General features: G+C 42.6%; 1 protein-coding gene across 11 annotated transcripts in view; it reads left to right on the forward strand.

The window, feature by feature from the left end:
- Positions 1-3993: 3993 nt before the first annotated feature.
- PKHD1 (PKHD1 ciliary IPT domain containing fibrocystin/polyductin) overlaps positions 3994-24912 on the forward strand; it is a 482749-nt gene continuing 461830 nt past the window's right edge. For 9 of the 11 annotated variants that reach the window (XR_008298567.1, XM_053222692.1, XM_053222697.1 and 6 more), the window contains exons 1-6: positions 3994-4168; positions 13233-13343; positions 15099-15233; positions 16828-16905; positions 17736-17880; positions 21676-21784. Coding sequence is in view for 10 of the 11 variants with exons in the window: in XM_053222692.1 (XP_053078667.1) it covers positions 15182-15233; positions 16828-16905; positions 17736-17880; positions 21676-21784 (384 nt within the window). In the remaining variant the exon portion in view is untranslated. The other 2 variants (XM_053222693.1, XM_053222694.1) reach the window with 2 other exon arrangements.

Consider the following 24912-nt stretch of genomic DNA (forward strand, 5'->3'; position numbering starts at 1 on the left):
ATTATGAAGCATGCATTTCATCCATAGCTTAGACCCTCTGGTAGAGCAGATTTGTTTCCCTGCCAAATCTGAGTGCAGGTATCCATTGTCTTAGGGATTTCAATTTAATTAGGAGTATGATATTAAACCAGAGAGGATATCACTGCTTTAGTTTTGTTTCTCCATGAAGAAGGATTACTAGGAATCCTTGAGAAGGAAGGAGGACCAGCTGGGTCTTTATTATACAGGTGAAAGGGGAATTGCCTGGCGAGGATTCTGACAGCACAGAAGCAGCATACGTGGGCCCATACATGGGCCATAGCTCCATGGCTGGTCACACAGGATGTGGTCTCTGTAGAATGAGAGCTTCAGGGATCCTCCTTCTCATCTTACTTCATCTAAGTAAGAGGAAGTTCTCACTTAAACAAAGGGGTCATATTAATGTCCTGCTCCAAGGTCTGCCTCTGCCTTCTATCAGAAATATGTCTATAATTTGAAGAGCATACAAAAAAAATTTGATGGAGAGAAAGCAAAAAAGCAAAATGCATTGAGCCTTCTGAGTTTCATTTAAAACCTAGTTTTGGCTTACATGGTCTTCATCTACTCGGTGTTCTTTCTCAGATGGATGTCCAAGATATATAAGGTACAGCGTAAAATGCTCTGGGGTACAGAGAAGTAAAGATAATTCTTTTCCTTAAGAAATGCAGCATCTATGGGAGCCTGGGCGGCTCAGTCAGTTAAGCATCTGACTCTTGATTTTGGCTCAGGTCATGATCTCATGGTTTGTCAGTTCAAGCCCCACGTTGGGCTCTTACAGCACCAAGCCTACTTGAGACTCTTTCCCTCCCTCTCTCTCTACTTCTCCCCTGCTTGCACTCTCTCTCTCTCAAAATAAATAAATAAATTAAAAAAAAAAAGAGAGATGCAGCATCCAGTTTGGAAATGACATGTATAACTCAAATGATGCCAGGCATTATCAGCCTGTATTTATTCATGAGGTCACATTTACAATAGCATCCAATTTTTTAAAAATATACTTTATTATCAAATTGGTTTCCATACAACACCCAGTGCTCATCCCAACAAGTGCCCTCCTCAATGCCCATCACCCATTTTCCCCTCTCCCTCACCACCCATCAACCCTCAGTTTGTTCTCAGTATTTAAGAGTCTCTTATGGTTTGCCTCCCTCCCTGTCTGTAACTTTTTTTTCCTCCTTCCCCTCCCCCATGGTCTTCTGTTGTTTCTTAAGATCCACATATGAGTGAAAACATATAGTATCTGTCTTTCTCTGACTGACTTATTTCACTTAGCACAATACCCTCCAGTTTTTGATGACTTAGAACTCTACATTTTCTCATTTGGGAACTTAGCTGTGTCTTAGAGTGTCTGTATCAGTTAGGGTTCCAGTAGGAAGCAGATGGAACATTCAGGCTGAAAAATTACTAAAGGGACTATTCTAAGAGTTGTGGCCAAGGTTTAGGAAAAGCAGAAAGGGGTGGCATGGTACATGCAAGGGAGAAATGCTGAAGAGAGAAAATGGGGATGAACTGGGAAGGCTGGGAGAGCTCTCAGACTAACCCCAAGTGAAGGAGAAGTCAGTAGAAGCATCCTAGGATACTATGTAGTCTAAGGAAGGTTCTGCAAGTTTGTTGGGGAGTCTTCAAGCTGAAGTCTTCATGAGAGGAGTCCTGTGTCTTACTATTCCTGTCCTATTCACTCCTTAGTTGAGAGCAGCCTGTAGAGTATGGCCTAGGCCAAATGTGGTGATGAACTTCAGAGCACAACAGCTAGACCCTTATTGATTCTGCTTTCCATAATTGGGGATCTGTTAGGTGTATTCCCATACATCTCCCTCCCCCCTTTTCCCAAAGGTGCTAGTCCCCAGGAATTCAGAGTGGTGTTAGAATCCAAGAGAAAAAGGGTCAGAGAATAACTTTCTCCTTTGATCTCCCTGAGTTTGCTTCATAGGCTCCAGCAATAATTTTTGTGCCAAGATTTCATGTACTCTCATAGAAATAGCTTCCTGTGGAATAGTGTCAATGTCTGGGGGTGGGCATGGCTGCCTGTGTTGTGGTGGTGGTGGGGAACTGTGGTCAGACTTCCTTCTGAGGAGCATTTGTCTTTATCATTGAGTCAGAGACCTGAGTTCAAGACTTTATTTAGGTTTTCTATATGAGAGGGAATTTGGAGTATGATTAGATATCTGGAGGTCAAACTTAGATCTGTACCTATATTTGGGGGTCTTGAGGTGGATGAGGGGAAGGTGGATGAAGGGGATGAGGTGGAAGACGGGAATACTTGAGGCTCCCCAAGCTTCCAGGTGACATACCATTCCCTGTAGAGTTCTACAACTTCTCCTTTTAGGCCTTGGAGCAGTAAGTGGCTCATTCCTTTTTCATTTCTTTAACAATAGAGCTTGATCACCTACCAAGAAGTTCCTAGAGCACAGAAGCCAAACCCGTTAGGATTCTTTTGGTCAAGAACAAAGAGACAAATCTACCCATAAGAAAATTGGGGTGCTTTTGGATAAAATCTTGACAGCTAGGCTGGCAAAAAGAATTATAAATATCCATTATATGCTATTTACTCAAGGATGGATGAGATTAAGTTCTGGAAACCTTTGGCTTAAGTAACAAGAAATAAAACATGAGCTACATCTTTATCAGGAGACTTGACTACACTATAACAATATAATCTGATCATGTTTCTGTCCCCCTTCCAGACAACAAGCACTGTGCTATATTTTTAAAAAATAATGTTGAATCAGCTAAGTGATTCATGAATATTATTTCCTTTACAAAAATAAAAAAATACCAATAATTTTGAAATCACCTTTGATTATCTTCCCATACCTGATCTGTCCTTTCCTCCCCACTACTTATGCACCAGGCACACAAGTGTGGCTCGGACGGTGCTTGTTGACCTGTGTTGGGGGGGATCCAGGTGGAAACTGAGGTTCAGCAGGCAGGCAGGCAGGCAGCATGGCAGAGTGGTTGATTCTGTACCTGCCCAGCCTGGTCAGGCACCCTGTTTCTACACTGGTGGCTGCAGCATGAAGAAGAGCATCTTGCGTGTTGCTGGTGGCAAGGTCTGATACACACAGATTTGGTATGACCTCCAGTACTTTTTAAAGGATAGGTTCACTATTATCATCAGAGTTGTGCTGTATCTCCATGTATTAAATCTGGTCTTATTGAGGTTACTTCCTACGTCTGCTGATAGTCCTTTGAGGTGGACACTCAGGGCTATCAATTTCTACTGGAAAGGCTCCTCTCCCAGTGGAAAGGGTGGGAAAAGATGAGAATTACTTCTGGTCAGGAACCACTGGGCATAGACTGACATGATCAGAAAGCTGGTGATGTAAATTGGAATGGATGATGGGACAGAGACAAAGAAGTCAGACATGAACCAATGGAAAAGGTGGCTGGTGTTGACCTTCTGGGTCTGCTTGATCTCTGATTATCAAGAGAGTCAAACCAATGACTGAGACCCATGGTCTAGGTCCTACTAGAAGGTGATGAGTAAAAGTCAAGGACCTCTTCTTGGTCAAGAAAGCAAGGTCAGGAGGGAGGGAAGAAAGTAAAAAAACAAAGAGGACTAGTGGGCTTTTTCTTAGCAAGACTTTGAAGAAGTCACTTCCTTTCTCTGCTTCTTTAGACTCACCCCTGTAGTGAGAGTATCAGCCCAGAACTTACCAGTCATTCTTGTTAATGAAGAGACCAGTCATGAATGGGGACCAGCTTTCCAGTGGCCCTTTGTCCTGGGCCCTGTGTTTGGTCACTGACTTATTGGCAAATTCTTTCAATCACTGAATGCCTGTTTGTCTCACAGGGTGGACCTTTACTTAAAATTCTTGTTTGGGCACATGCAGTAAGTGGAGAAAAATGTAAGACATTCTTTCTTTGGTCATTAATAAAAGACCCAGAGGAAAAAGCCTAAGTAGCTTTTGTTAATCATTAAACTTGCCCTATGGTCAGCTCTGAACTTCTACTTTGGTGCATGTTTGGCCAGAACACAAACAAGTTAGGTGAGTTACAGTCCAACATGAGTGAGTTACCTGCACGGTAGCTAAGGGCTGGACTCTAACCAGATAACACAGCCATCGGTGCTTGTCAAGAAAGAAACAAGATCATTTAGAAAGGAAAGATAATTTCTCCCTTGAGTCACAACGGGACAGGAACAGAAAAGGTACCGTTTGATTCAGAAATGTCTCTGCCCTCTCTTTTCTAGGTATTATGCCCCTTGCCAATGTTGTGGTGAACAAAAGGAAATGGACGGTCTGTATTAGCAACCTTGCCACTCTGTCTCTGAATTCTCAGGGAGGGGAAGCTTATCGGGGAGGGAGGAAAAGAGGAAGCGGAGGAATGAGAACAGAGAGAGGCAGGAGGTGAGAGGAGACTTGACCAAATGCACACCACCCTCCTCTGGTTGGAAATTCTCTGGTTAAAAGAATTAAGTGGAGGCTGAGTTTATCCTTAGGAAGAATTAGTGGATTAATCATGTTAAGAAAAAGTATACTTATTGATTCGATTGCTCTATTCTAGAGGAAACGGTGCAGGTCTGAGCATAGAATTTTAAGAAAACCAACGTGTAAGTAAATATTTACTTACATTGTCTCAAGCTGGGGAGCAAGCATTGAAATGAAATATTAAAATCATGCAGCCAGACTGAAAATTGACTCTTCTGTGCTGAGGATATTCTGTAGGGTGTAACAAGCAAGTCAAATCCTGTTCTTTGGATGGAGTAGCAAATACTCTTGGGTACCTTTCCCTATGCAGTAGATGTATTTTGGAAAATTGAATGTTTTAAAATTGAATCTTCTTCCAAATAGATGTAAAAATGTAAAGAATTTTGCAACTTACAGGAAAACATGTTGAATCCACTGAGACATGACAGATCTCCTTTCATAAATGCAAGTGGCTTCCATCCCTACTTCATCTGCTAAGGACTTGAAGGCATATACTCAGATTGTCTCTGTTTCCTGAGCTCCTAGCACAGGGCCCTGCATGTACTAGGAATATAATAAATGTTTGTGGAGTTTAATTAAATATAGATGATTTTATATATTGGATTATCTTAATCAAGACATACCTATAAGATACTTTATTCTAAGTTTCATGCGGATATTCTTTTTTCTGGGAGTTTATTATGGCTTTTATATTTTCTGAAATGACGTAAGTATTTTTGCTAGTCTGTTTTCTTAAAAATATAAATTAAATGTATATTTAGTGATATATACATATACTTAATTCTGTAAATTTTGTAACTCTTATTATTATTTAAAAAAATTTTACTTTAATTCCATATAGCTAGCATGCAGTGTTATATTAGTTTTAGGAATATAACATAGTGAGTCAACAATTCTATAGATTACTCAGTGCTCATCAAGATGAGTGCACTCTTAATCCCTATCACCTATTTTACCCATTCCCTCACCCATCTCCCATCTGGTAAAGATCAGTTTGTTGCCTATAGTTAAGAGTCTTTTCTTTGGTTTGCCTAATTTTTTTGCCTTTGTGCATTTGTTTTGTTTCTTAAATTCCACGTATGAATGAAATCATATGGTATTTGTCTTTCCCTGACTGGCTTATTTTGCTTAGCATTAATGGATGGATCTACTCTGTAGATCCATCCATGTTGTTGTCAATGGCAAGATTTCATTCTTTTTTATGGTTGAGTAATATTCCATTGTATACGTGTATATACCACATCTTCTTGATCCATTCATCTATCGAGGGACACTTGGGCTGCTTCCATATTTTGGCCATTGTAAGTAATGCTGCAATAAACATAGGGGTGCATATATCCTTTCGAATTAGTGCTTTTGTATTCTTTGGGTAAAAGCCCAGTAGAAGTTTTTAACTTTTAGAACATTTCATAGCCAGTATTTTTCAAAGAATTTTGTCTGTGCCCTCTGACTTGGGGGTACCCGGGAGGAGCTCAGCAGCTTCTCCAGAACAGGCATCAGGACATTATCCAAGGCATTTGGCTCTTTAGCTGAGCTTCCATAGATTCTGCTCATCTCTCATGTGTGAAAGTCATTTCCTTCAGGTTAGATAAACCAGGCATAGAGTTTTTAAATATATATTCACCAATTAGAATTTACTAAATACTGTGTGGGACCTTTGCACAGAGATGTTTGTAGAAATAGAAGACCAGGCTCTGGACTTGAGGAACAGATAATTTAAAAGAATAAGCATATATGCACTACGTGGTCCAGGCTGCTCAGGACATAAGGTTCAGAGAGGAAAGGGCAACAAGAACTGGAATGGCTGGATGTTGGAGGAGGTCATTGAGATGACATGACCACTGGTTAACCAGAGCTGGACACGGACAATCAGAGCCTCCTCACCCTCTCCCCCTGTCCCCCTGTTTCCACAGCATGAGATGGTTTAGAGGAGACAGCCGTGAGATAGTGATGTGTTGTTGAGACTATCTGGACAGTATGTGTGACTAAGCTCGGTTAAACCCTCTATATGGACTTTTAAGATTCTGCAGGCAGGGGTGGAGATCTACTCCTCTTGAGGCTGCTCAAGACAAGCCTCATATGTAAATTCCCTTGCTTCCTAAACCTGCTGTCTCCCATCTGAAGTGGCCTGCCTCTTTCTTTGGTCTCTCCCTGAACTTTGAGTTATGGGGGCCAGTTTGCAAGACCACAATTGGCCATCCAGCCAGGAGACCAAAGAAAAGGTATCTGCAGGTGAAATTCTGGATTGACCAGCGACCTCTAAGCAGGGAGGGGTGGCTTGTATGGTAGATGCTTGTGGACCACCATAGGAGTACAGGGACACCAGAAAACACCAGCTGGACTAATGCACCTGTTGGAGAAACTGAACAGAGTACACTGTGGCAAAGAAGGGGAATGCATATCTCCTGCCATGGGCTGTCCTCTGCCATTGGTGGTTTGGCCAGACACTGATGCCCAGCTACAGGCTGAAGCTCAGGTTAGAAAGTTGGAAGCAGAGCTGAGATTAAAGAAGGACATGCGGGTATCCACCACTCTGCTGGCTCTGGGGCTGGTAGACAAAGTGGGAGAGCAGGAGGAGGAGTTGAAGAACTTTGTGAGCCATGTTTCAAAGCTAGGAAGGCACAAAATGCCCTGGATTCAGATCCCAGCACGTATGACAGTGCCTGATTGGGATGTGAGGAAGTGGAATCCCTGGGGAAGTGAGGAGAGCAAAGAGGAGGATGTTGAGGGGGTTGTTGTGAAATGGACAAAGGACCCTGTGTCATCTCACCCCTAATACAAAGAAGAACAAAAGCACAGCAATGGCAAGCCCAGCTGGCGGGGCAGCCCCCAGTTCAGGAAACATTCACGAGAGAATATACTCCTGCTGAACTTACTGATACAGTTGCCAAAATCCAGCAAAAGGTCAGGGTGAGTATCTGGGCATGGTTAGTGATGCTGTGAGATGGACAAAAGGGTTCATGTAGCTTCTCTGACCAGGCCCAGGAGGCAGAGAAGATAGCAACGTCACCACATATCTGCCCTCCAGTATACCTGCATGGTGCTCAGGGGTTCAAAGGACTCACTTCTTTACATATTGGATTATTCTAGCCTGCAGGGAGGCTTGGCCCAATAAGGGGGGATCTCCTGGGCACATGGGTCTGTGGAAATAGATAGAGGGGGTACAATAAATTCGTAGGGAATTGGAAATGAGATAGTAAATCTATGCCCTTGTCTTTGAAGGCACATTTGCTGCAAAAATGAAAGCCAAGGTACTCCAGTGTGCCCTCAATCCTGGTATGGGTTGCTGAGATCCATGCTGAGTCCAAGTGTGGACAAGACATTTATGATGTTGGGCAAGCCATTGCTGATCTAGGTGAAACTTACAAATCATGGGAATTGGTATGGGCTGTGGGAAACACCTGAGTCAGAGGGGAAACTCAAAAAGCCAAAAAGTGGGGCACCTGGGTGGCTCAGTTGGTTGAACATCTATCTTCAGCTAAGGTTATGATCTTGCAGTTTGTGAGTTTGAGCCCCACGTTGAGCTCAATTCTGTCACTATGCCAATGCAGAGCCTGCTTTGGATCTTCTGTCCCCCTCTCTCGGCACCTCCCCTGCTTGCATTCTCCCCACCAAAAAATAAAAAGCCTAAAAGCTATTGCAACTGGCTGTAAAAGATCTGATCAAAGTAATGAGGATGCAACCTTGGTTTGATGTCCTTGCTGTCAGGACTCCACCTGAAAAGACAGACTGGCAACCCAATGTTGTGTTGGTCGGCCTATGGAAAGCCTTAAAACCTGAACAACAGTTCAGACCAGCTCCATTTGCCCCTACCATCCCTGTTGCCCCACCTTCTCTAGCAGGGGCCTCAGGGATACAGTCCTATTTGGGGTGGGTGCCTCCCACAACTTCCATATAGAATGCAGCCCAGGATTGCCTCTAGGTGAGGGTCATTGAAGGAGGTCAGAGGTCTCATGTGCTGTTTACTATTCACTGGTTCCCCAGAAATTAGCAAATGGTAGCTCTGGTGGACACTGGAGCTAAGTGCACTCTAATGCATGGTCACCCTCAGAAGTTTTCTGGCTCCCTCAGCACCATCGATGGTCACAGATGATAAACATATGTCAGGGAGGTCCCTTTGACACTACAGTTTGGGCAACCTCCCCGACAAGAATATAAGGTTTTTATTTCTTCAGTGCCAGAGGATATATTGGACATTGATATCCTACAAGGTCAAACTCTGCAAAACTTAATCGGTGAATTCTGCCTCCAGGTTACAGTAATCAAACCAGTGCTGAGGAGAAACACTAGCTGGGTATCAGGAAGTCCACCACCCCCTCGAAGAATGCTAAGTGTCAAACAATATTTGTGTCAAACAATTGTCAAATTTCTTGGGGGACACAAGGAAATAGGAAAACTATCCAAGAACTGCACCAAGTGGGTATCGTAGGCCTTGCCCGTAATGCTTTCAACAGAGGGGTATGGCGAGTAAAAACGTCAGATGGCTGGGAATGCAAGCTGGTGCAGCCACTCTGGAAAACAGTATGGAGGTTCCTTAAAAAACTAAAAATAGAACTACCCTATGACCCAGAAATTGCACTACTAGGCATTTATCCACGAGATACAGGTGTGCTGTTTTGAAAGGACACGTGCACCCCCATGTTCATAGCAGCACTATCAACAATAGCCAAAGTATGGAAAGAGCCCACATGTCCATCGATGGATGATAGGATAAAGAAGATGTGGTGTATATATACAATGGAGTATTACCCGGCAATCAAGGAGAATGTAATCTTGCCATTTGCAACTATGTGGATGGAACTGGAGGGTATTATGCTAAGTGAAATTAGTCAGTCAGAGAAAGACAAAAATCATATGACTTCACTGATATGAGGACTTTAAGAGACAAAACAGATGAACATAAGGGAAGGGAAACAAAAATAATATAAAAACAGGGAGGGGGACAAATGAGAAGAGACTCATAAATATGGAGAACAATCTGAGGGTTACTGGAGGGGTTGTGGGAGTGGGGATGGGCTAAATGGGTAAGGGGCACTAAGGAATCTACTCCTGAAATCATTGTTGCATGCTAACTAATTTGGATGTAAATTAAAAAAAAAGTCAGATGGCTCATGGAGGATGATCATAGGGTCCAAAAATTGACTAATGTGGTGCCCATCACTTATGCATATGGCTGTGCCCAACATTGTTACCATTGTAGATGCCTTGGACACAATCCTATGAATGTAACATCCTATGCCAGACTAGCAAATGCCTTTTGCAGTATACCACTGGCTACTGAGTCACAAGATCAATTTTGCCTTCATGTCAGAGGGGCAAAATGGACAATTCAGGTGCTTCCCCAAGGCTACCTACACGGCTCCACAATATGTTACCAGATGGTAATAGGAGACCTGTCCCTGTTCTCCTTCACATCAATAAAATGGGCCCATTACATTGATGAGATAGAATATTAACATGTGAAGACTAGTCCCTGCTGCAGAACACTTTGTAGGCTTTGCTAAAACATCTGTGCAGGAGAAGACGGGCATTGAACCCACAGAAAATTCAGGGCCAAGGCACTGCCACGAAGTGTTTGGTTGTTTAGTTGGATAAGATGCGTGTCATCCCAGAAGCTAGGATTGATAAGGTGCGAGCCTATCTAACCCCTAAGAATATGAAAGAGATGCAAGTCTTTGTATGGGTTTGGAGGTTTATTCTGTACCTGGTACTGTGCCTCCACCCCATACTCCACTTAGTAAAGAAAGGGCACATATAGAACTGGGGATCAAAACAACAAGCTGCCTTTGAGAAAGCGAAAATATTAGTAAAGGAGACTAAAGCTCCGGGCCTCTCCCAAGCAGGGCTACCATGTCTGTGACTCCACAAGGTATGGGCTGGGCACTATAACAGAGACAACCAAAGGACAGAGTACTCCTAGGGTTTTAGTCCCAGCTCTAGAAGGGGGTAGAAATCCAATATGCTCCTATAGAACAACGCTCCTAGCAATATTCCCAGTGTTCCTCCTGGTAGAGTGTCTCATGAAGGAACAGCATATCATGATAGAAACTTCTCCTCCCATCAAGAGATGTGTTAAAAATATGTCCCACCGACCCGCCTCTGCCGTGGCCAAACCCCCCACTTTGACTAAGTGGCTTGGCTATTTGCAGCAGAGTAGAGAGAGCCCACTGTCTCAAAAATGTGGGTGCTATTAGCCCATGTTGAGTATGTAGATCCTCCAGATGCTCCCACCCCTTTTCCTGTGGTAGCCCATGAGGCCCTGGCAGCCTGTAGAGAGGAAATGGGGGAAATTCCTACCCTGGTATCGAGATGGGTCTAGTCAGGGCAACCTTCTATATGTACTGCAATTGCCATTCAGACCAACACCAACACCATCTGGATCGAAGTAGGAACGAACCTCAACAGCCAATGGGCTGAACCCTGTGGTTTGGCTGGTGATCACTAATGCATCCTGCCTGTTAACCCTTTGCACTGACAGTTGGACTTTACTACAGAGATGAAACCTAATGCTTAAATAATTGGAAGCCAAAGGATAGATATTCATGAATAAGTCCTTGAGGGGTCAGGATATGTAGAAAGACATTTTGGTCCATCAGCAAGAGCCTGAAGTAGTCCTCACTGTCTTCCACATCCCAGATTGTAAGGTACTGACACCCTGTTGCGATCTGGGAAGCTGAAGCCCTAGCCCAGGTACAAACCCTAGCAACTGATCCATCAGTAGATAAAGCAGATTGGACACATATGAAGAGAGGTCACTACAGCACCCAAATAAGATGGCATATGGCCAAGGATATCATATTGCCCCCCAAATACAGTGACTAGGTTAATGCACTAACATCATGTCTATTCTAAACAACATCCAAGGCCATTACCAATGGAGTCTGGGGCCATCCACTGGAGTTCCCAACTAGTGATGGAGCCTGAAGCCTGCTTTGGATTCTGTGTCTCCCTCTCTCTCTGTCCCTCCCCTGCTTGTGTGTGCGTGCGTTCTCTCTTTCAAAGATAAATAACTAAACTTAACAACAACAACAACAACAACAACAAAGAAAAACAAAAATCAAAGGTCATGATGTAAAAGACTGGGCAAAACAACATGGCAGTGAATGTAGGTCCCATCTCCCCTTATAACCTGCAAGCAACCAGGTTGGTAGAATGAAAAAATGTAATATGAAAGCAGTAGATTAAACTACTAACAAGTAAAATAATTGGGCTGGATGGGCTAAAATACTCTTCCAGACTTTAATACATTCAAATGAAAAATCAGTAGGGACCATTACCCCATATACCAGATTGGGGACTCCTAGTAAGACACTAAAAATGGCAATGATATGGAAGTCATGAAAAACAGCCATTGCCCCAACTCTCACTATGAATCACTGTGCAATGCTGCTGAGAACACCAAGGCCCATCATACCTGGGAAAGGCATTATCTGTTGGAGTTTGCAATGGGATGTCGTGCCGGAATGTGTAAATTACTTCACATCCCTGGTAAAAGGGAACTGCTCAGTCTCCTCTGGGATCCGGTTGTCCTGCTGCAGGCTGGACCTGTTGAAATGTACTATGCCTGAAATGGACTGTGCATCATTGAAAGAGGGAGAAGGTGAAGGTCTTGATCTGGCATATGCTCCCCCCAGTTCATCTCCTCTCCCTTGCCTCTCCTGGCCCACATGTATGGCATGCACAACCAGGTCACGTGCCTAAAGCTGCCAAACTCCCCCTCCTCAAGGCCAGGTGGGTGTGTTCTGTTTTCAACTGGTACAATTTGGCCACCGTCTTTGTCCCTCCATTGGCCTGTAGGATATCATGGCACACACAGACGCCCTTACTGCATTCACCCACCAAGCCTTAAACGATAGCCAGCAAAAGTCTGTCCTTACCAAATACACAAATGTCTCTAATGAGAAAAACTATCCTCCAAAACAGGACGGCTTTGGACATTATTATTGCCTCTAAAAGAGGCACCTGTGCCAGAATGTTGTCTGTTCACACCTGTTGATTCTGCTAATTAAATCACAAAAACACAAGTGAATGCCCTGAGTGATTTTGATGAGGGAGCATAAGGCAAGTTGACTGGCCGCAAACACCACCTCCCACTCCCAGGTGGGATATGTGTGATATTCCTAGGCACTCCTGGCTGCCCAAGAACAAAGGAAAGGGGAACAACAAATGATGAACTGGTAGAGATCACAGTCCTGCAGGACCTAACTTTCTGTCACCCCTCCATAGAGACATGTGAAACAAAGGCAGAAGCAAATGGCAGAATTCAATTTCCTTGTAACCTGCAGCCCATTGACAAATACTTGAGGCTGGCAGAGTAAAGTGTTTCTCCAGGAACTCCTTACTGTCTTCCTGTTAATTAATGCTTTGCTAGAGGGAAAAACAACTTTAGCTTGACAATAGCTAGGCCTCCAGTATCCGGTGAGGCTTCTTTAGCATATGAAAACCTCACTAAAAACTTCCCCTGGACTTTACCTTCCCCAACCCCATAGATATAACCAGTCTTTCCTCATGGTCCCAGGGCAGCAATTTCTGCCCACGGTCCTGCCCCCTGCTTCAATAAGTCACCTTTTTGCACCAAAGATGTCTTAAAAAATTCTTTCTTGGTTGTGGGCTCCGGACCCCACGAACCCTACTATCACCCCCAAAAACCTCATCAGTTTGACCCCCAGCCTTGGAGACTTGGTAAATGAACGGTTTGGATCATGGGACTCTTGATGGGAAAAAATGTTACTTATAATGAGGATCATTATCTTAATCTATGTTTTCTTTTGCATGTGCCTATAGTGTTGCTGTGGTATCTGCCTCTAAGTGCAGCCAAGTGGCTGTCAAATGAGCCACCTCGGTGCTGGTGAAAGCCCTTGCTGACCACTCTGGGCACAGCAGAAGAGTGCACAGGTGAGATTGCATACAATGGTTAGGAGGAGGGATCATCGAGAGGTCATGACCTCCAGTTGACCCGAGAGCTGACCTGGAGGCTCCTTTTCCCTCCCCCTGTGCTTGAAATGTACACTCTTCCCACTTGTCTGAGAGAGACCACCGGACACAGCTTTGAGAGAGCACTGTGGTGCTAGACTACCTGCCTGGTATATGTGTTTGAACCTGGTTGAGGCCTCTATGAAACGTTTAAGATTCAGGCAGGCAGGTGCAGAGATTTACTCATCCTGAGGATGCCCAAGACAACCCTGTAGGTAAGTTTCCTTGCTTGTTGAGCCTGCTGCCTTCCAATCTGGAGTGGTCTGTCTGCCTTTTTCCTTGGTCTCTCCTTGCCTTCTGTGGAATGGAGCAGCATAGGAACCAACACGGGGGACAGATACCACAGAGGAGGCAGCTCCTGAGCTGGGCCATGAAGGAAGGCCAGCTTTTCATTACGCAATGAGAGAGTTTGGGGAGTGTAGAAAGCTGCCCTCAGGAGCCAAGAAAGGGGCTGACCTGATGAAGGCTTGTCTGAGAGGTGGTGAGGGGAACTGTCCAGTGCCAAGAAGGGTTCGTTCGGTTTGGAGAGCCATGCCAGGGAAAGCTGGGAAGGTAGGGGGCCAGATCATGGCCAGACTGAAAAGTCAGAGCCAGGGCTTTGCATTGGAAATAGAGAGCCCTTGGAAAGAAAACATTTGTGGGGTATCTCCTTTGTGTTAGGCCCTGTGTTAATATCTTTGCATATAGCACCTCAGTTAATCTTGATAAAAATCCTGAGAGGTATTCTTAGGGTCATTTTAGTAGTGGTGGAGGTTTTGCATTGAATTAAAAAAGCATTGAGCAGAAAAATGGCACAGTAAAGGACAGGGTTCAAGGAAGATAGGTCAGCTAAGCTGGGCCTGTGGAATGGGGTAGAGAGACCTTGAAATCATGGGGTCTAGTTTGGAGGCTCCAGGTTTTTCTTCCTCCATTTCTTTCTTCCCTTTCTCCTCTGCTGTGAGGACGAGACCGTTTTCCCCAAATTCCCATTAGTACCATTTTTTCAACCCAGTACCATACTTAACATTTGCTTTGTTAAGCTTTTTACTTTTTTGTGTTGATTGGTTTCCTGGAGGACTGAGACTCTTTTTTTTTTTTTTTTAATGTCTATTTATTTTTGAGAGAGAGATATAGACAGCAAGCAGGGGAGAGGCAGAGAAAGAGGGAGACACAGAATCCAAAGCAGGCTCCAGGCTCCGGGCTCCGGGCTGTCAGCACAGAGCCTAACGCAGGACTCGAACCCATGAATTGTGAGATCATGACCAGAGCTGAAGTTGGACGCTTAACCACTGAGCCACCCAGGTGCCCCTGAGACTCTTTTAGAAACAAAACAAAACAACCTACACTACCCCTCACACCGCAACTACCATTAACTTGTATCTTGATATCTAGAATTCAGTATTTTTTTAAATTAAGCTTTTCCGTAATGAGTTATTGAAAGAGGCTATCAGTATTTACCCAGCTTAAACATGCATAAAATAAGTTGGTGAGAAAGGGGGAGGAGGTTTTTTATGAGATTTTATTTTTTTATATGAGATATATATATTTTATATGAGAGATATATGAGAGATATATATTTTATATGAGATTTATATGAGTGTAGGTATCACTTCCTTAATTCCCCAAGTTTTGGCCCCATAAAGTAGTAGTATGTAAGTAAAAAATGATAGTAATTTGTCATTTTATTTTTTTATAAAGCACAAAAGCTATGCTGCTCCAACAAAACTGAATATGCTTTGAATATCTGAGCAATTTTGAAAGGACTGATTTAAGTGCACAGGATGACTGGCTGGCTGATCTCTCTGATGAGTGCTGAAATACTACTTTTGGCAGGTGAGTAGGATGTGTTTCGAAGGGATTATAGATAGAGCACAACAAGTTGCCTTGAGAACTATTTTACTGATACTTAAAATATTATCTAGGGAAAGTCTTCAAGTATCTGCTCTGGGTATAAATTTTCTCTGCTTAAAAATTATTTTTTTCTGCTTAGTAGGCTATATATTAAATAGCTATGAATATATGTATATATTCATATATATACTTACATATATATTCATATATACACATATACATATACATATTCACATATACATTCATATATATATATATGAATTAATGGCCAATGGAGGTTGCTGTCATAATCTAGAGCTTCTAATAATAATTTATAACCTTCTTTTTAGAATTCGTTTTTGAGCCATGTGATATAATTCTTTTTAGATTTATTGCTTTATCTTCCCAAAGGGAATAGTTTATCTTGTCTTAGCAGTTAATAACTGCTTGTATTAAACTCTTCTTTCCTCAAATCATGTCTCTAATTTTCTCTGTGAGTTTACTTACCTTTGGTATCTTTTTATGGTATTCGTTTTTGGTCTGCTTTAGGTAGAAGTATCTAATACACTTTTGAGGGGGAAGCATGGGTTGGCCTGGCTGGGACTGCTGTGAATAATTGTGTTGATGTGACTGATTCCCTACCATCCTCGGTTGTGCATTATGCCACCTACATAAATGTACATGGAAGCCCTGGGCTACCCAGGGTTAGCATGGCCTGGATTATCCTTTGACTTTTCTGATATAAGAACTGAAAAATGTTCTATAGATAGTATGTTGCCTATCTAGGACCTCACTGAGGAGTTGACTGATTTTTGATAGCTCCTTGAATTTGCCTTGGCTGAGGCATGTCCAGGAGATCTTCAAAGATGAGGGTTTGGTTGCCATGTTCAGCCAATGGTCTCTCTGGGAGAACCCAATCTAGCCTAGCATGTGTAGTCTATAGTATTGTTGTTGTTTTCAAGGAAATTCCAGCCCTGATCCATGCTTCAGCCTCTCTCTCAGACGGCAAGGCAAACATCTACAGAATTTTGTATCCATCTGGGGAGTTGCTCTGATATATTTAAAAGGAGGAAACTAGAGGATGGTATATGGAGACAGGAGGATTTAAATAGGAACAGAAACTTCTAGAAGTTTCTCCTCTTCTCTGGGAAGTGGATATGTAAGAAATAATTGGTGGCTAAATTATGACTACCTGATTAAAGTGTGGGAAAGAAACAAGAGATATTATGTGTTTAATTAGAAGCCAAATGTGTCCTTGAGGTCCTTTCCAAAGAAAGTAGGAATTCAGGATTGTTCTGGTGAACACTAGGTTTTTGGGTGTCCAAGAAGAGTGGATCAGACAGAACTTCCCTTAAGATCAAAGTTTTGAAGGTGTGATCCCCAGACCAGTAGAACTAGCAGCACCTGGTCATAAATGTAAATTCTTGGGCCCTACCCTAAACCTGCTGAATCAGAAACTCTGGGGTGGGACCCAGCAATCTGTGCTTTATCAAGCCCTCCTGGTGATTCTGAGGAATGCTAAATTTTGTTTTTACAACGTTAGGGAAGCAGGTGTATTGAATCTGAACTTCAAAACCAGTGTTTTTCTTATTTACAGTGTCTTCCCTGCGTTTCCACATTGAGCCTGAAGAAGGTAGTCTTGCTGGGGGAACGTGGATCACAGTCCTTTTTGATGGTAGGTTTGGGTCTTACCAAATGCAAGTTTCTTACTTACTAAGAATCCTAAATAATGTGAGTCTTCTTCCTTGGCTAAGGACAGGTATAAAAGAGGGCCTGAAGGGTGTTGGACCCACTGACTGACTTCTGTGTTTCCACATGCTCACTTGCTGATATCACAGAAACAGAGCACATCACACCATTTTATGCCTGTATCCACCTTCTTATCCCAAGCTGTGGGGATGGGACCCTAGGAACTGTAGATGAGATAGGGAAGAGTGCAGCATAGAACTTAGCAATGTGTTCCCCAGAATCTTAGTTTGCTTCCTTGCAGATGATTCTATATGTAGGAACTTTTTAAAAAATATTTTTATTTATGTTTGAAATGGTGTGTGCAAGCAGGGGAGGGGCAGAGAGAGATGGGGACAGAATCTGAAGCAGGCTCCAAGTTCTGATCTTTTAGCATAGAGCCCGACGCGGGACTCGAACTCATGAGCCAAAGTTGGACGCTTAACTGACTGAGCCACCCAGGTGCCCCTGTATGTGGGAACTTCTAAACCATGGCTTAGTTTACCCACCTGTACCAGTGTAAAGAATAATTTTGAGGGCTCAAAAATTCCTGGATTTAAGTGGATGGACCTGAAGAGAGAGAGAAAATTCTTTTTTATACACTCGTAAATGAGAACATTCATTTACACAGCAGTCATAAATGCATTTGGAAATGAGGAGTAGTAATTTAATCCTTAGGCAAGCTCAGTGTCTCACAGTGCTCCTGTGTGGCCATGTTTTTATGTTCTGTGTGGATTACAGCTCTGTTTAGCCTCAAATTCCCCTTTCCCTGGTGTTTAGGTTTGCACTTAGAGCTCCTTTATCCTACCAATGGCTCTCAGCTGGAGATACACCTGGTGAACGTGGCTGTGCCTGGCCTGCCGAGCATCCCTTGTGACGTCTCTCCTGTCTTCTTGGATTTGCCACTGGTGATGTGCAGGACCAGGTACTCCTGTCAGCATGTGAGAAAGATCAGACAGGTTGAGTGCTTTGCTTATCTCCGTGGATTTTGGTAGAGCAACCCTTGCTGACTGTGGGTATCAGCTACAGCTTTAAAAAGGTTGCCTGTGAATACGCTTCACCAGAGTTCCCTATCAGGGCTCTAGGGCCTAAGGGAGGATGAGAATATAAGGAAGATTTTTGAGAACCTGAGATATTTATAAGGAGGGGTTGGATTGTGTTTTCATCTGTGTGTTCTTGTTGGTGGTGGTGGTAAGGAGCTCTATCACTATCAAGATTTCAATAAATAGTGCCATTTTACCATCTAAAGAACTCATCTTTTGAACTAGGCATAATCGTTAATGATTGAGCATAAACCCAAAACTAGTTAGAAAGGAAATTTGCTTTATTCCTTAGTGTATTTCCTTTTTGATATGATTTGTACAGGATTCCAGGTAATCTATCTATCATCCTACTTAAGTTTTTTTTTTTTTTTTTGGCTTACGAAGTTTTCACATTCATTCTTTTCCCACTCATATCTTAGAGATGCTGCATGAAAGTGGATCATTGGTTGAGAGAAAAAAAAATCATCATTTCCTTTTGTTTTTTGTTCCCTCCTTCAGCAAGGCTCCCTGTCTTCCATTTCTGTCTACGGAAATCCTAACCTGCGAAAGTCACCTCTTCCCTGAACATACAACTGAGTGTGATCTTTCCCTTCTTTGAAAGGGGGACAAATAGGGGCTGAAATCCAAGTGATGGTTACGACACCTTTGAGGAGGAAGCACCTTTTGCAGTTTACACAAAGGCATGGCATGTGTGGCCTCAGTGGCCCTGTGCCTCAGCTCTACGTTTCTCATGACTTTATGCCTGTTGTTCACTTCTCAGATTCATCCTAGAATTAAGTGCCTTGAGGACAGGAGATGTGTTTGACACCACCTTTGTAGTCCTTACGGTACTTAGCACAGTATCTTGTGAGGAGAAGATGCTCCATAAATGTCTGTTGAACTGAACTTTCTTATAGCCCTGCTGTTGGTTTTAAAACTGGGTTGCATATTTTCCTTAGGTTTTATGGTATACTTGGGCATAGAGTTCCTGCAAGAACTTGCCATGACACTCTGAAGATCAAAACTCTGAAGATCTATCCCCTCAATCCCAACATACTAATGATTTTATTTTTTTTAAATGTTTATTTATTTATTTTTGAGAGAGAGAGAGAGAGAGAGAGAGAGAGAGGGAGGGAGGGAGAGGGAGAGCTGGGGGGAAGGGTAGAGGGAGAGGGAGACAGAGAATCCAAAACAGGCCCAGTGTGGACAGCAGAGAAACTGATGCAGGGCTGAACTCACGGACTGTGAGATTATGACCTAAGCTGAAGTCGGACACTTAACCAACTGAGACTGAACCATACTAATTAATATGGGTGTCCCCCATACTAATGATTTTAAGATGCACCATTGATGTAAATAATCTTTTTAGAGGAAAAGAAACACTATGTCTTATACGTGCTTGTTGGTTAAAAAGTATTGTTCAGTTAACATTCCAATGTGAAAAAAATGCACATTTTATCAGTACTCTCATATTCATTATCATAAAGATGTATCTGCTTTCACCAAAACAGGGATCATAGCCTCTAAATCAGCACTGTCTAATCAAAACATTACACAAGCCACAAATGTAATTTAAAATTTTCTAGTAGCCACATTAGAAAGTCAAAAGAAACAAGTGAAATTAATTGTAATAATTTATTTAACTCAACATATCCAGAATATTATTTCATATGTAATCAATATATAAATTATTAACAATATATATTTTATATAGTTTTTGCACACCAAGTCTGCAAAATCCAGTGTATATTTTACACTCCTAGCACATCTTATTTGGGACGAGCCCCATTTCAAGTGTTCATTAACCACCCATGGCATTGGATGGTGCAGATTTAAATATTTAAAGTCATACTGAAGATTTTGATGAGAAGGTTTGTAGGGGACACACTTCTTAATGCTAGCTCCTTATTGATCATATTCCCCCTCTTACAAAAATCAACATGAATGGCAGCACCAAAGAGGCAGAGAAATCACTGTGATATTTGTGAAAAGAGGAGAGAGGGTCTAGGACTTTCTTGATGGGTATATGAAGTGTTCATGGGCTGCTTGAATATTATGAAGTCAAGAATTTTTGGGGTAACGTAAAATCAATTCCTTTTATCAGGAGGAGCCTAGGATTCAAGCCCCACTTTGCTCCTGACCTATGGTGTTCACACACATAAATATCTTAATCTATTTGGAACTGTCAAAAATTTTTAATGGAAACTAGAATTAGACTATCTATCAATGTCCCTTCCAAGTCTTAAAGTCCCTGAACTTACGATTCTGACAAACAAGACAGGTTTTCTTTTTTTTTAATTTTAAGGACTTTCAGTAAAACAATTACATTTTGCCGAAGGATCCAATCTTTATTTTTTTTAATTTTTTAATTTTTTTATTTTTTCAATATATGAAGTGTATTGTCAAATTGGTTTCCATACAACACCCAGTGCTCATCCCAAAAGGTGCCCTCCTCAATACCCATCACCCACCCTCCCCTCCCTCCCACCCCCCATCAACCCTCAGTTTGTTCTCAGTTTTTGAGTCTCTTATGCTTTGGCTCTCTTCCACTCTAACCTCTTTTTTTTTTTTTCCTTCCCCTCCCCCATGGGTTTCTGTGAAGTTTCTCAGGATCCACATAAGAGTGAAACCATATGGTATCTGTCTTTCTCTGTATGGCTTATTTCACTTAGCCTCACACTCTCCAGTTCCATCCATGTTGCTACAAAGGGCCATATTTCATTCTTTCTCATTGCCACATAGTACTCCATTGTGTATATAAACCACAATTTCTTTATCCATTCATCAGTTGATGGACATGTAGGCTCTTTCCATAATTTGGCTATTGTTGAGAGTGCTGCTATAAACATTGGGGTACAGGTGCCCCTATGCATCAGTACTCCTGTATCCCTTGGGCAAATTCCTAGCAGTGCTATTGCTGGGTCATAGAGTAGGTCTATTTTTAATTTTTTGAGGAACCTCCACACTGTTTTCCAGAGTGGCTGTACCAATTTGCATTCCCACCAACAGTGCAAGAGGGTTCCATTTCTCCACATCCTCGCCAGCATCTATAGTCTCCTGATTTGTTCATTTTGGCCACTCTGAGTGGCGTGAGGTGATATCTGAGTGTGGTTTTGATTTGTATTTCCCTGATGAGGAGTGACGTTGAGCATCTTTTCATGTGCCTGTTGGCCATCTGGATGTCTTCTTTAGAGAAGTGTCTATTCATGTTTTCTGCCCATTTCTTCACTGGGTTATTTGTTTTTCGGGTGTGAAGTTTGGTGAGCTCTTTATAGATTTTGGATACTAGCCCTTTGTCCAATATGTCATTTGCAAATATCTTTTCCCATTCCGTTGGTTGCCTTTTAGTTTTGTTGGTTGTTTCCTTTGCTGTGCAGAAGTTTTTATCTTCATAAGGTCCCAGTAGTTCATTTTTGCTTTTAATTCCCTTGCCTTTGGGGATGTGTCAAGTAAGAAATTGCTACGGCTAAGGTCAGAGAGGTCTTTTCCTGCTTTCTCCTCTAGGGTTTTGATGGTTTCCTGAGGATCCAATCTTTAAAGTCTAGTAGGTGAGTGGATCTAGAAGGCAAATAGACATAGGAATCCTTGGTAAGTGCCATTTCACAGGTGCAGGGAGGAAATTTAAAGTGGTCAGGTGGGGCGGCTGGCTTTGGTAATTCTGTCTTTGATTCACAAGGACATCCACTTTCTGCCTGCAGATCCCTGCTGTCTGAAGCACATGAGGGGCTGTACTACCTGGAAGTGCACTCTGGGGGACAGGTGGTAGGCAGCCCAAGTCCAGGACCGCGGGACAACTGTACTTTCCAGGTGGGTTCTAAGGATGGAGCAATGTGTGTTTGCTGTCTGAGGGAGTTTTTGTGCTATTGACAGGCAACTTACAAGTCAGGGTCTGCTTCGCCAGGGTAAGAAGAAAGGTGGATGGTGGTTGTGGGGTTTCTGAGTCTGTACCAATGCAAGTTAAGTATTGAGCACTTGGATGTCAGGTTCTATGCTTTATGTACATTAATTTGATGCTTGCAACAATTATATGGGGTACCTATTTATTATCGTGGTTTTACAGATGAGTGACTTGAGGCTCAGGGAGATGAAATAATTTGCCCATCTCCTCAATAATTTTCCTGTGTCCTCTAGGTAGTAAATGACAGAACTAGGATTCTTTAAAAATTGGTTTTTAAGTTTTTATTGACATATGATGTCCTGTTACTTTCAGGTATATATCATAGTGATTTGATATTTTGATACATTACAAAATGATCCCTATGATAAGTCTAGGTTAGAATCTGTCATTATACAGAGTTATTACAATATTATTGACTGTATTCCCTCTGCTGGTGGGAATGTACATTGGTGCAGCCACTGTGGAAAACAGTAAGCAGGTTTCTTAAAAAAATTAAAAATAGAAATATGATCCAGAGATTTATCTTCCTGATAATTATCTGATGAAAATGCAAACACTAATTTGAAGAGAGATATGCACCCCTATGTTTATTATTTACAATAGCCCAGATATGGAAGCAGCCCAGATGTCCATCTACTTCTTCCTTCCTTCCTTCCTTCCTTCCTTCTTTCTTTCTTTCTTTCTTTCTTTCTTTCTTTCTTTCTTTCTTTCTTTCTTTCTTTCTTTCTTTCTTTCTTTCTTTCTCCCTCCCTCCCTCCCTCCCTCCCTCCCTCCCTCCCTCCCTCCCTCCCTTCATGGAATGTTACTCAGTTATAAAAAAGAATAAACTCTTACCATTTGCAACAACATGGACAGAACTAGAGGGTATTGTGCTAAGTGAAATGAGTCAGATAGAGAAAGACAAATACTGTATGATTTCACTTACATGTGGAATTGAAAAGGACTAGGATTTGAACCTGTGTCAGACTTTAAATCTTCTAAACTGAAGCCCATAGAGGAGCCACAAAGATGATCATCGTGGGTCAGTGTTTCATTTTATAGCTGCAATTCTCCTGAGTCTTGGTAGGATGAAGGAACTCAGGGCCCAAGTTTTACCTCTGCCTCTGCTTTGTACTCTATTTCTGCTACTCTTTCCAACCTGAGATTGAAAGGGCATTTGCTGATGGCATTCTCCTTCTAACTTAGAGCCAAATGGAAGCAGAGAGAGGGAGAGTTTATGAGCTAATACCTAACTTATTTTGGAGAAGCAATATGTATACTTGGTCTTAATTTTATGTTTGGTTCAGCCTATTGTTCATTTCAGGTTAGTTTCACACCAATCTCTCAAAAGGGAAGGTGCTAGACTTTTCACAAAAGGTTGAGGTTTGACAGTGTTCCTTGTGATGATCGTACTTCCCATAGGGTGCCTCTGTTGAAAGGTTGCTCGTAACAGTATTAGTCATTAATGCTCCTTTAGAGCAAGAATTCATCCCCCCAAATCATCCCTGTTACCATCCACTCTTTATGTAGGCAGTCCATTTACAAATTTGGAATTTGCTGTCAGTTCACATTTAACAACTTGTCTCTCACTTCAAGAGAAGCTTGTTTTCTGGAATTTTGCTTCTGCACATATGCAGCAGAAAGAAAAAAACCATTCTTATTAAGACCCACACCATCACCTCTACACTGTCTCTGTAGATGTAACAGCAGATGGATGGCCAGGCACCCTCCCTAACCACCATGCTGTTTTTGGTTTTGATGTTCCTTTCACCCCAGATAGTAGTTTTCCTACTTATTAAAGATCGGGAGGGAGAGCAAGGGGAGAGAAGAGAAGCACTTCCTAAAATTGCACATTAAAGAAAACAAGTCCTCAAGTGCTTCGTCTAGCTTGGCGAGTTGATGAAAAATCACCAGGGGATGCAGTTAATGAGAGGCATTCCAAGCTAAATAAAACACGGTGTGTCTCTTTGTTTTGGGACTGGGGGAACCGTGAGTATTAAAAATTAATTCCATCTCGCCAGTCCACTTCAAAGAGCCTGCTGCAGGCGCTGACAAGTTTGAACAACTCACAGAAGGTTTATCAAGCAGCTGGTGGCTGTGGCTTCGCTATCCTGATCTGCTGTGTTTCCTCTCCCCCATCTCACTCAGGCTGACCTCACTCCGGCTCAGGGATCAGCGTGCGGGAAGCTTGATTTGGAAGCTCATTAATTTTTCACTTTGTCATGTCTCTCGCTTGGTGGGTGGACGGAGCCTGTTTTCCTTAGAAATACACCATTTTTATGTCATGTCAGCTCAGAGGGAATCACAAGTGAAGCTCTTTCTGAGGTTTAACTCTGAGCCACCCCACCATGTTGAGGAAGGGGAGGGAGTGATCAAGGAGTCACTCTATTCCCCCTGCCACCACCCCAACCCCCACCCCCATGCTTCTGGTGGAAGGCTCACAGACTGAGTGGTAGATCTTACATTTCAAACTGGAAATCCAGACGCATGTGTCCTTATTTGGTCTGGACTTGATTGTACTTTAGCCTCAGTTTCTAATGTCTGTGAGAAGGGGAGGTGGTGACCACTACTCTACCTCATGAGGCTCCTAGGATATATTTCCAATGGCAGTGTCCAAGGGCACCTCAGGGAGAGGTGAAGGCCTGGGTACAGTAGGAGGCTGGGAGTCCAGGGTGTGGAGTGCATGTTTGGCAGGGGCATGTGGAATTGTGTTAATCCTTATCTTTTGGTGAGATCAGAGCCAGCTCCCAATTGGTGAGGTCATGGCATTCTTACTTTGACCTTCTGACTGTACATACTTTCTGTGACCTGTTTTCTAACCCTCTTTTAGGAGGAGGAAACTAGCCTTGATGGCAGGCTGTGTAGCCATGTGGATCAATACATAAAACTTACACTTGCCGAGCCACCATTAGCTTTTTTGAAATGTCTGTTGGTTCTCTCCTCTGATTAGGGCTGTTGATTAACAACGGAGTTATTCTTTGGTGGTATTCTGCCTGGGAAGGTGAACTCCTGGGATGCTGGAAGCAGGCCAAGCTAAATAATTTGCTTTCGCTTGGTT

The sequence above is a fragment of the Acinonyx jubatus genome, chromosome B2 (assembly GCF_027475565.1).
Source record: "Acinonyx jubatus isolate Ajub_Pintada_27869175 chromosome B2, VMU_Ajub_asm_v1.0, whole genome shotgun sequence".
Classification (NCBI taxonomy): Eukaryota; Metazoa; Chordata; class Mammalia; order Carnivora; family Felidae; genus Acinonyx; species Acinonyx jubatus.